Source organism: Cebus imitator, unplaced genomic scaffold (genome assembly GCF_001604975.1).
Source record: "Cebus imitator isolate Cc_AM_T3 unplaced genomic scaffold, Cebus_imitator-1.0 Scaffold197, whole genome shotgun sequence".
NCBI lineage: Eukaryota > Metazoa > Chordata > Mammalia > Primates > Cebidae > Cebus > Cebus imitator.
This window is the reverse complement of record NW_016107512.1, coordinates 3,731,505-3,744,047: the sequence shown is the minus strand read 5'-3', so window position 1 is coordinate 3,744,047 and position 12,543 is coordinate 3,731,505. Positions and strand designations below refer to the sequence as shown.

At 33.5% G+C, this 12,543-nt stretch overlaps 1 protein-coding gene across 3 annotated transcripts in view; it reads left to right on the top strand.

Moving 5' to 3' along the window:
* The window catches only part of SUPT3H (SPT3 homolog, SAGA and STAGA complex component), a 336,984-nt gene that overhangs the window by 141,857 nt on the left and 182,584 nt on the right, over positions 1-12,543 (top strand). For all 3 annotated transcript variants that reach the window (XM_017547453.2, XM_037745360.1, XM_037745359.1), the window contains exon 3: positions 10,203-10,289. In XM_017547453.2, the coding sequence (XP_017402942.2) occupies positions 10,275-10,289 (15 nt within the window). In that variant the 5' untranslated portion in view covers positions 10,203-10,274. The remainder of the gene's footprint in view (positions 1-10,202; positions 10,290-12,543) is intronic.

The following is a 12,543-nucleotide window of genomic DNA, read 5'->3' as shown; positions in this document are numbered from 1 at the left end:
ATCTCTTTTACATTAGTAAATGCATTGCTATAATCCCATTTTGCAACTGTCTTTGGCTTTCAAATATACCTGGAACTATTGAATAGGATACTGAAATAATTATATCACCTGCTGATTTGTGTACCATGGTAAACATTATGGCAGGTAAGTCATTAATACTAAGTAAGAACCCAACCCCACACTTCCTTTCACGCACATACAGCTAGTTGAGCTGGTTGCTATTTCCACTGGTTTGACTAAGTGAATTTCCCTTAGGGCATTGACTCCTATCTGCACCATACCAAGTTGCACCATTCTTTCTTACAATTCTTATTTTTTCTCTTACTGATGGGAGTGCTTACTTATGAAACCAAAACTATACCCAGGGTTAAATGCTGTAATCAGAAAGGAAAAGCCAAACCGATTTTTGGAGCTTATTTGATATTCACCTCTCTTCAGTTCTCACTTGAAGAACCTGAGGACCAGAAAGATCAGCTATTCTGTTAAAAACCATAACTACAAAACTGTGCACAATAATGTGTGCATTGTATTTCATGTTGAGGTGACTTTACATGAGAAATTATTAGAGAAACAATTAGTTCTCAATCCAAAAAGCCCACATAATTTTTCCCTTTAAGTTTGGATGAAAGTTACCTTACATCTTAAAAGAAAGTGTTTCCAGTGATGTACAGACATTTGATATGTATGTATGTATACATACATAAACGTGTATTATAATTAAGGATAAAAACTAGCACACATACATACAAATACATTTATCCAAATAAATTATTTACATCCTAAATTTTTATGGGAAAATGTCATTAATGCTTAATAATAATTTGATAATAACCTTTAATCTTTGTGAGTACTAAAAGTTATAAACTTTTTTATGAGTTCCTCACAATTTAATTTATCTTTTCTAAATAAATGTGAGTAACATTATGTTAGGCTAACAATATGCTGCATGATGTTATCTCACTCAAACATAAAATCATAGGCATTTAAACAATGTTATGAGAGGAAGAAAGTCAACATAGTTTGGGAAACTTTCAAAGTAATGATTTTTAAAGCTTGTTAAAATGCTTGTGAAATGAATTTTTATAGTGCAATATCATGGAGATAATCTGTATTTGACTATAACTTGGAAGTAATAATCTAAATATTCTGGAATACTCTTCGGGATATACCACACTAGCAGAGGAGCCACACTTTAACTGAATTTCACAGCAGATCCTCGCCCTCTGCATGGATCAGGTTCTTAGATCCAGCATAAGAAGCTGCAGATCTAAAATTGGCACTTTCTCTATATATTTTCTTAACAAAAAGACAAAATTATAAAGTTGCTTTTGCCAAAACAAGGGTTATTAGTAATAAAGATAGAATTAAATATCAGTTTTCCTTACTCCCCATAATTATTCTTCAGCAATACTTTATTCTTTCCATTTGGTAACTTCTCTAATCATTACATTGGTCTGTGTGTGGTCTAGTGTAATTCAGTGCTTTTAGTATCCTGATCTACCTATGAAGACTTAGCACAAGGCCTGTGTTTATTCATGAACATTCTAAAGTGAAATGAAATCAGGCTATTTTGAAAAGAAAAAAAAAAAGAGTTCTGAAAAAAAGTAAGAAATTTGGTCTTTTATCTGTTACATTTTTGTCCTTTGAAGAAACAAGGGCTACAGTCTGTTCAGTGGATGCCTGTTTATAAATGTAAACAGAAGGGAATATGGAGACGGGTGTAGACATACCGAGAAGTAAGCTGAGAAAGAAGAGGCCTTATTAATGTAGTCAAGGAAAGCACACAATATGTAGGCTACCAAAATATCTTATGGTTCTGAATTTTAAGAAATGCAGATGAAACCTTTTCTTAGACTTAAAAATTATATCATTTTCCAGTTACTGAATTACCAAAGGATAACTATATATTACATTGAACAAATTCAAGGTAGGCTCCCATTGTCCTGTAATTTTAATTTTATTTTAGATTCAGTAAGCAGTCAAATTGTAGTTTTGTTTTAATAGTTAAATGCTAAATAGTTACGTTTTAAAGAGGCTCTGTGTGGTAGCTCACACCTGCAATCCCACCACTCTGAGAGGCCAAGACAGGAATATTGCTTGAGCCAGGGAGTTTGAGAACAGCCTGGGCAGTAAAGTGCAATCCTGCCTCTACAAAAATAATACAAAAATTAGCCAGGCATGGTGGCATGTGTCTGTGGTCCTAGCTATTCAGGAGACTGAGTTGGGAGGATCATTTGAGCCTAGGAGTTTGAGGCTGCAATGAGCTAAGATAGTGCCTCAACCCTCCAGCCTGGGTGACAGAGCAAGACCTTGTCTCTTAAAAAAGAAAAGAAAAAGAAAATTTTTAAAAACAGTTATCAATTACAGTTAATATTATATTATTTAAACTGTAACTTTATTTAATTTCAACTTCAAAAAATTTCTAAAACGTTCGTTTACATTCAAAACTTACATATATTTAGAGTTGAAAGTTGCCTATGAATAGCTTCTATGCAAAATAGGTTAAAAGAAAATGTCCAAATGATTATTGCTTCTTGTTCTCCTAATTTCACATTTAAATCACAGAGTAACCACAGAATTAGTTCCATGTTAAGGCTGCTATCTTCATACAGTGAATATATAGTCATTGTTTATTGGATATTTTTTAAGCTTTAGAGGCTCGCATTGATTGTAACTGAGTAATTCATGTATATACACACACAAAATATATACATACATATATTTTAAAGAATATGTCTATACACATAACATATGTGTCATACATATACATACATAGTATATATAAATGCTTTGAGCCATGAGATACTGATAATTAAAGCCTGACAATATTTTTTAAAACCTGACTTAACTGTGCTTGACGCTCTATTCTAAAAAGAACAGTTAAAATGAAACTCTAAATAAAATTAAGCACATCTTTTATCAATTTATATACTTGTTTATAAGACAACAGAAGACCAGTCATCAAAAAAGAGTAGGAAAATTATATGAAAGGAAAATACTATGTCAAATATCTTAAATGTAGAGTATTCTGAATGTTAACTTTATTTAGTTACAAATACATTTCCTTTCAAATACTTGCTTAGCTCACAGTCCTTAGGCTGTTTCTGCATGAAGCCACTGACTTGAATGTTTTGATCCAAACCTTCTTTTCCTCTCTCTCTGTCTCTGTCTCTCTCTCACCTGTTTATTTGCCAACAAAGGAAATGTTTTGAAAGGCAAATAAATGTTTTTATGAATAGACTTTTCTATGCAATGTAAGGCTTGATTTAGTGAATGCATCTTCCTTTATTCTGAGTAAGAAATCTAGGAGAGAAACATGAATGGCTTAATGTTAAACATTTTTTACTTACTAACAGTTTTGTGTGTTTGGACATCTCTCATAAGTTTGTTGTGAAGGCTAATTGAGATAATATATAGAAGACATGAAGCACAGGATAATAAATTCTATAAATGTTAGCATTAAAAAAACAAGTATCAGCTTCTTGATAAATATGGGTACTACACATACTTCAAACTCTGAAAACCCTACTAAATAAAAGAATAATTTTAAAGGCATAAACTTACAAAGACATAGAAAATGAGAGAAGACTAAATAGCAGATGAATGCTGTCAAAAAAAAAAAAAATTCTGAAAGCTTCAAGTGGGTACACAGGCTGAAAAGATCTGAGCAAAATGAAACTTTGGGACATGAAAAGGTTTAGAATTGAAGATACCTCTGAAGAAAGAAGTCTTGTGTAGACTAAAAACAGGAAGATTGGTAAAAGGCATAATTTTATCCCAAAACCCTGTCCAAACCATGTAGGCTGTTAGCTACCCCTTTGCCATTTTGGCACAAGAGTGTAAGTTTACTTTCTGGAAAGGTTAAATAAAATGATCTCCAGTATTAGACATCCTAGACACAAGTCTACCAGCATTAAATTAGTAGACATTTCAGGAAAACAAGCAAAACAAAAACAAAATATAAATTTTCAAAGTAATCCAAGAACAATTCCTAAATGTAAAGGACAAAAATATACAGGTTGAAGTATTGTGAGTATTTAGAAAAATATATCAAGGTAGACTTTCATCAAAGAAGCATCATGAAATTTCAGAACTTGAAGTATAAAGAGAACAATAGTAAAAATTTCTCAGACTAGGGGAAAAGTCACATTAAGGCTTAGGATTCATAATGCAATTGACTTCTCAACAGCAACATTTTAAGCTAGAAGACAAGGTAGCAATGCCTTGAAAATTCTGAGGGAAAATGATTTTCAAGCTAGAGTTCTGCACTCAGCCAGATTATCAATTGAATAGGAGGATGACATAAATACATTTTGAGGCATATAAGATTTTTAAAAATTTATTTCCCTTGCTCCTTTTTTCAGAAAACTGTAACAAGTCTATTTCGGCTGTAGCCTACCACGGGCGATAAAGAGATGTTGCAGTTTGACTTCATTCTAGTTAACTGCCTGTTTTTTAGTCTTCAAAGGAATAAAACAAAATCCAGAGTTCTTATATTATTCACAATATCTCAGATAAAACACCAGATTACTTAAAATCTGAAATAACGGGAAAACATGGCCCAAACTCGAGAAAAAAATAGTCAATGGAGACTGACTCCAAGATTACGTAGATGTTAAACTTAATGTATGAGGATTTTAAAGCAGCTAACACAACTATGCCCATGAACTACAAAGGAAACTTTCAGATAATATGCTCTGCTGAAATAAGGAAGTAAATTGTGAAAGAGAGGAAATGGGGTCAAGAAAATAAGAATTCAGTCTGGGCACGGTAGCTCATGCCTGTAATCCCGGCACTTTGGGACATCAAAGCTGGCAGATTGCTTGAGCCCAGAGATTGAAGGCCAGCCTGGTCAACATGGTGGAACCCTGTCTCTACAAAAAAAAACACAAAAATTAGCCTGTAGTCCCAGCTACTCGGGAGGCTGAGGTGGAAGACTCTGTAGAGCCCAAGAAGTTGAGGCTACAATGAGCTGTGATGATACCACTGCATTACAGCCTGGATGACAGAGTGAGACCCTGTCTCAGAAAAAAAAGAAGGATCCAAAGCAGAAGAGTAGAGGGAGATCTGGAGGGCTCCAGATGAGATGTCTCATCAAAAAGAAAAAACACAGCAAAAGTGAAATAAATTCTGATACATTTTATATCTTCAAAAATAATTTGGTATAATACAAACACCGTATATTAATTTAACTAAAAATTATATTTCATAGGTAAAGTCAAGAGGAGAGATGGTCAAATTTGAGGTGTCTGAGAGCACTAAATCTTTTTCTCCTGTCGTAAGAAGTCATTTTATAATATTTAAAGCTGAAAAATACAATTATTATAAGCTTATTTCAAATATATTGGTAAATAACATAGAAACAAGCTTAAAAAGTTAAAGGTGGCCGGGCATGGTGGCTCATTCTTGTAATCCTGCCACTTTGGGAGGCCTAGATGGGCAGATTGCCTGAGCTCAGAAGTTCAACACCAGCCTGGACAACATGGTGAAACCCCATCTCTACTAAATTACAAAAAGAAATAAAAAGAAAAAAGCCGGGCGTGTTGGCAGGCACCTGTAATCCTAGCTACTCGGGAGGCTGAGACATGAGAATTGTTTGAACCCAGGAGGCAGAGACTGCAGTGAGCCAAGACCATGCCACACTGCACTCCAGCCTGGGCAACAAAATGAAACTCTGTCTCAAAAAAAAAAAAAAAAAGTTAAAGGTGATTGCCACTGGAAGCACAATTACAGATTTGAAAGAAATGTGTCAAGGTATTCCTGTCATTATAAAATTTATAGTGTTATTTGACTTGTAATGTTTTATATATTTTTTTAACTTAGATATACAATTTAAAAGTTAAAATTAAGTATTTATAAGACAGAGCACAGCACCTGGCACAAATTAGGGACACAATATATGGTAGCTACTGTTACCACTAAGATTTTAATTCTCTTACTAATCATTAAAGTCATTGATTACCTATTTCAAATAAAAGAGAAACATAAACCTACAAACCTAGAGCAGTTATTTGATGTGTCTAAGGTTGTGCAGTTACTTAGTGATAGAACTACACTGGAGTTTCCTGACTCCAACTTAGGAAATTTAACTCCAGGTTCTTTCAATCACATCATGGATGATTTAGAGAAAACCGTCGGGGTTATCTCTGGCTAGCAAGTATGGTTGTAAGCAGAGCTGAGCATTCACAGCCTAACCTAGAATCTGGCCTGAGAGATTATGAATGCATAATAAATAGACTGATAGAAAAATAAATAATTTTAGGCAAGGTGTCAGCCTCACCTAGGATTCTGCCTCTTCATGATACTAGCTCACCACAACTCCTACCTTTTACTATTTATCTTCAAAAAGGACAAATCCAGGTTCTTAGGCAAAACCTAAAGGAAAGAGCTGCACTGGAAGTTGCATGAAAATACTTTCAGTAGCTTAGTAATTGTGGAATCATCAACTTAATTCTGCTGTACACTTTAAACTTTTTAGAACGTTAGAGAAGTCTTTGTGCTGAATTTATGTGGGCCCCAGTCAAATGCAAAAGGTCATAGATTTTATGTAGTTTAACACATATCTGTTAGATATAAATGGGAAAACTGAAAATCATGGAGGGGAGTATAGGTTGCCAACATTTAACAAACATTTATAAATTGCCTGATCAGGATCAATGGTCCTGGACCTACGTGTATTATTCAAAAGATATTTAAGAGGCAGGAGTGTTAGGAAACTTCATAACAAGTGCAATTAAGATATTGTAAACTGTGCACTTAAGTTTTCTATCTATGTTAGATGATAAGCACTTGTGTGACAATAATCATAGATCTTATTTTTCCGAGAAAATTATTTTAAAGCTTATATTTCATAGAAAAAAGTGCCACATCTTATAAAGAATCAAGGTTTTCTTATAATTTGAATATAGTACTATGTTAGAGTTCTCCAACAGTAAGTATGTGTGTGTGCATGCCTGTGTGTGTGAGAGATTAATGTATTATAAGGATAATAAATTTTAATTATGTAGTTATAGAGTCTGAGGATTCCCAGAATTTCATTTGGCAGACTGGAGACCCAGGAAAGCCAGTGTGTAGATGTGTAGTTCCAGTCTGAAAGCCAGCAGTCTCAGAACACAAGAAAAGCTGATGTTTCAGTCTGAGACCAAAGGCCAGAAAAGACCCAGTGTCCCAGGTTATGCATTCAGGCAGAAGTTGGTTCCTCTTACTCAGCCTTTTCTATTTTATGCAGGTCTTCAACTGATTGGATGTGGCCCACCCACATTAGAGAGGACAGTCTGCTACTCAGCCTACATATTGAAATGTTAATCTCATCCAGGAATACCCTCATAGCCACTCCCAGAATAATACTTGACCAAATGTCTAGGTACCCCATGGTCCAGTCAAGTTGACACATAAAATTAACCATCACAAGTACACAAAGGTACAAAGAACCAAAATTATTGGAACCTATATGTAGAATTATATGAGAGAAAAGCAATAAAAATTATTGGGAAAATAAGTGAATCATTCGAGCTTTAAAGACCACATTGAATTTAGATAATAGTGAATTATCATAAACCTTTGAGCAAAAATTCAGACATTGTATTTAAGGGAGATTATAGTAGAACAAATATGATGGAAATAGCACATCAAGACCCTGAGAAGATTAAAAGAAACAACAAAATCAACAGAAGTTGGTGAATATATAATACAGTAAGAAAAAAAAATGAATGTCATGGATAGCAATGAGAAATTGAGAATGGATTTATTTATAGGGTCAAAGATGTGGCATTTGAGGTGACATGTAATAGTGTACCTTTTAATTCTCAACCTCCTAATAAAGTATTATAACATACTTAAAATGTAAACATGAGTTTTAATATTTGAGGGAACTTTTTTACTGTCAAAGTTGTTACAAGTTAGTATTATATTTTGTTTACTTTGACAAATAATATTCCTGGGATGTGAAGCTCTTCTATAAGGAGGGCTGAGTTTTCGTATATACAGGTCCCATAGGACTGAGTTCAGGACTTGAGTATTTTGATAGGGGTGTAATAGGTGACCCTATGTACTTTAGTATGTATTACTTTAATTAGCTAATAAGATTGCTCTCTTCACTTGGTAGCGAAGAGGAGGTCAGAGTTTGAGAGAGGTAACTTTGGAGTTTGGGACACATTCAGGATAGGCAGGCCTTGGTACAGTAACATAGTGGTACTTTCAGACCCAGAGACATACTAACTAGGCAGAGGTCCAGGGCAGACTAGGGAGTGGTAGCAGTCCCAGTAAGGATATTATGTTGGTTGAGGTAAATTAGAAAATCAGATAAATAAAAAACAAAGATAAACTTTTCCTACTATATATGACAGCATAACCGTTATATAAATTCCAGATCCTTACAGTGGTCATGTATTGGTTAAAGAAAAAAAAAAAAAAAAAAAAATAGTGATTCCAAATGTCAAACTCTTCTATGTCTTTCATTTTCTATTTTCCTACTTACCCCCGCTAATATGACTGTTAACTGATACTTTGGAGAATGTTATGAATAGAGATTATTTATATGTAGTATTGATTAATTGGGAAAACTACTTAGGGATATATATTTGTCTTGATCCTTTCTTAATATGAGTAGTTTCATATATCTATATAGTGCTTTTCGGATTTCAAATGATCACCATTCTTCATTTAAGAAAATAAAGTGGCTATGTATGTGTCAAGACAAATGTATATATAACTTGTATTCTTCTCAACACTGATTGTATGTATTTTAGATTGTGATAGAAATGTTTTTATTTGAAAAAGCATGTGTACATATATTTCCTTCACACTCTTCAATTTTTAGGAAAAATATGTTTATGCCTGCTGAAAACTTTTAGTTTCTGAGTAGATAACATCATTTTTAAAAAACCTTCCCCCCCGCCTCAAGATTTTCTTTTTAAATGCTTCACAGTTAAATTTAAATTTCTATATTTAGATAGGATTGTGTTTATATACCAACCACAGTATCCAGGAAATTCAGTGGTAAAGCTGACACATAGCGAGTTTATAGTCTATTTTGTAGTCTGTGTATTTAGAGAAGGTTTGAAGCTTACTTAGCAAAATGGATTAAACATTTAAGCAGAATTTCTTTAGCACAAATGTACTATTTGATTTCATATATTTGTTGAGATAACAATGTGTCGCTTTTTAAAGATTAGTTCTCAAGAATATGTGTTAGGTTTATCTTTTAAAAGAAGGATGTATTCAGGAACAGCTTTCACATGTAAATATTTTTATATTATTTCATATTGGATAGACTTGGTTTGGTGCAATCAGTATGATTTGATCAAATTTGGAAGAAGTTACAGGCACACTTTTAACAGTGTTTTCGCTAGCATCTTTATTTTTTTCAGATGGACATATTTCATGTTGCTTCCAACTAATCAAAATAAGAAAGTGAGTTTGCCTGTGCCAAAAAAATAGAACTATCATTTTTCACATTCTTCTATTTTCCAGATCATTTTTAAGTAAGATTGTGTTTCTGTGACTTATGAATTCCTGAAAAATCTTTACTTTGTAGATATAAGGGCCTAGATGAACATTTCAGGGGGAATCTAACTTTTCATGCAGTAATGTTTTGTGTTGTACATTCCAGATACAGTTAACTTTTTGTGTGGATGTGATTAGTATGGAAAGAAATTAATGCAGTCCAGTATTATGATTTATGGACTGAATCCTTTACCCACTGAAGACTTGCCAAAACTAAACGTATTTTTTTTCCTTTGGATATTAGAAACAGCTACTGTTTTTGTTGATCTTTTAAAGTTCTGAATGGGCCTATTTCAAATCATAGCAGCATGGGAGCTCAGATTAATAATATACTTATTCAACTAGTGATACTGAGTGAAACCATTGCTCACATGAGTATGAAGGATAAAATTTCATGAAATTATTTTCAGGTGCATTAATGCATTTTTGGAAGCTGTGCATGATTTTTCTTTTGCATGAAAGAAATAAATGATTTCTGTTTATTGTATTGGTTACAGGTGGGCTCATAAGTTAATTTAATTGCATTTTTTATATCTTAAAAACATAAGACATTTAGCCCTTAAAAGCAGTAATGTGATTGCTGGATTATTCCCAAAGGTTTTTAACTCTTAGTGTATTTATCTCTCTAGAGAAACCATGACTGTACTATACGTAATTTATATTACTGAGAAAAATTTCTAAATTTTCATTATTTTTAGTTACAGCAAGCTGCTGAAGTTTCTCAGCTGCGTGGAGCAAGAGTAATCACTCCTGAAGATCTTCTGTTTTTGATGCGCAAAGATAAGGTAATATAAAATAATTTATTGTATTAAAATCCAGGCGTTGTGTTTAATTGAACTTGTATGTGGACACTACATATCCGTGTTACATTGCTTTCAAATTAAAATCATAACTATTGAACTGACATTTTAGTCCTCATGGTTTGCACAACAAAATGGATTTACAAAAGAATTGATATTTATTATGTGGACAAAAGCACTTATATAAAAACTGTGCTAACAGCGAACCTTCACTTATCCTTCTGTGTCTATATAGACACTTTTATTGCTACATGTCACTCACTAATTATTGACGCTATGTTCTGTTGTCATAAATGGGATATAACTGAATGGTACGTTAATTTTTCTTCTCTTTTTGTTGATTAACATTACCAGACTTATAGACTCTCCTAGAGTAATTTTTTAAGCCTGAAATACAAAGTTTAGTCTGTGGTTTTAGCTTATTAGAAAAAGCAAATTAATTAAGATGAATTTTCAATGGAATAAATACATACCAATTTTTTGTTTTTTAACAAAGACCTACCTTTCTTGCTCTTTGAAATTGGTATTAAAATTTGTGATATTTGTGTGTCTAATTTTGTCATAATTATTTTCCATGAGTAGCTAGTTGAAAATATTCTCTAATATTTTATGTTTCAGTTAATCAACTCTTAGATGATATGAAGAATATTTTTAAAATGGAAAATCTTCACTATTAAGAAAATTATGATCTGGTTTAGGACATCTATATGATTTAGTTGAAGAAGCATTTTAAAAGTCAAAATTTCAAGGTTGTATGATTAGATGGAGAGGCTATAGGACTTTCTGAAGTTTCTGCCTAGGGTGAGGCAGTCGTATGTCCAAGGCACAAGATGTAAAGAAGCTATTGAAAGTATCAAATGAAGTGCATGTAAAGAACTTTGTAAAATGTAGTATGTTTCAGCTATTAAAAGAAATCTTAAACCTGAAGTTCAGAAATGAATGATAATACATTCTAAGTGGAAGCATACAATAAGCTGCAAAGGATTATCAGTTACTTTTAAAATTAAGCAGTATTATGGTCTACTAAATCTAAAGAAGGCCATCATTAAGACCTAACTATCATTCATCAGCTTCAAATTTCATAAAAATACATTTGTCAGGTTACAGATTGTTTTCCATAAACATAACACATAAACTAAATCTTCTAGCAAAAGGATAAGATTTCAGAGAATAAAAAACAGTAAAAAGGAACTGCTTGGCTTTTAAAGCAACTATTACAAACTCACTGTCTAGGTATTTATAAGTTAATTTTTTTAAAATTTCATCTTGAGTATGTACAAAATTTTATAGCATAAGTACAGTCAGCTTGGTATGGAGACTGATAATACAATCTTCAAAAAATTTTTCAACTTTTTTTTTTTTTTTATGAGATGGAGTCTTGCTCTGTCGCCAGGCTAGAGTGCCATGGCATGATCTCTGCTCACAGTAACCTCTGCCTCCTGGGTTCAAGCTATTCTCCTGCCTCAGCCTTCCAAATAGTTGGGACCACAGGTGCACGCCACCATGCCCAGCAAATTTTTGTATTTTTGGTAGAAATGGAGTTTCACAATGTTGGCCAGGATGGTTTCGATCTCCTGACCTTGTGACTGCCCACCTCAGCTACCCCAAAGTGCCGAGATTACAGATGTGAGCCACTGCACCTGGCCTAAAGCTTTTGGGATGCCAGGGGCGGTTGGATCACCTGAGGTTGGGAGTTTGAGACCAGCCTGACCAGCATGGAGAAACCCCGTCTCTACTAAAAATACAAATATAAGCTGGGTGTGGTGGTACACACCTGTAATCCCAGCTACTGAGGAGGCTGAGACAGAATAGCCTAAACTCGGGAGGTAGAGGTTGTGGTGAGCTGAGATTGCACGATTACACTCTAGCGTGGGCAACAAGAGCAAAAACTGCATCTCAAAACAAACAAACAAAAAGGCAGTTACAGTCAGGTACCATATGATGACCTTTTGGTTAACAATGTACTGCAAATACAGCAGTAGTCCCATAAGATTATAATGGAGCTGAAAATGTCCAATTATCTAGTGATGTCATAGCCATCATAACATTGTAGTGCAATGTATGATTCAAGTTTGTGGTGATGCTGATGTATACCTGTTGCACTGCTGATGGTACAAGTCTAGCACATAAAATTATGTATAGTACATAATACTTGATAAAGATAGTGACTGTTTCTTGTTTATGTATTTATAATCTTCATCATTATTTTAGAGTGTACTACTTGCATAAACACTTAACT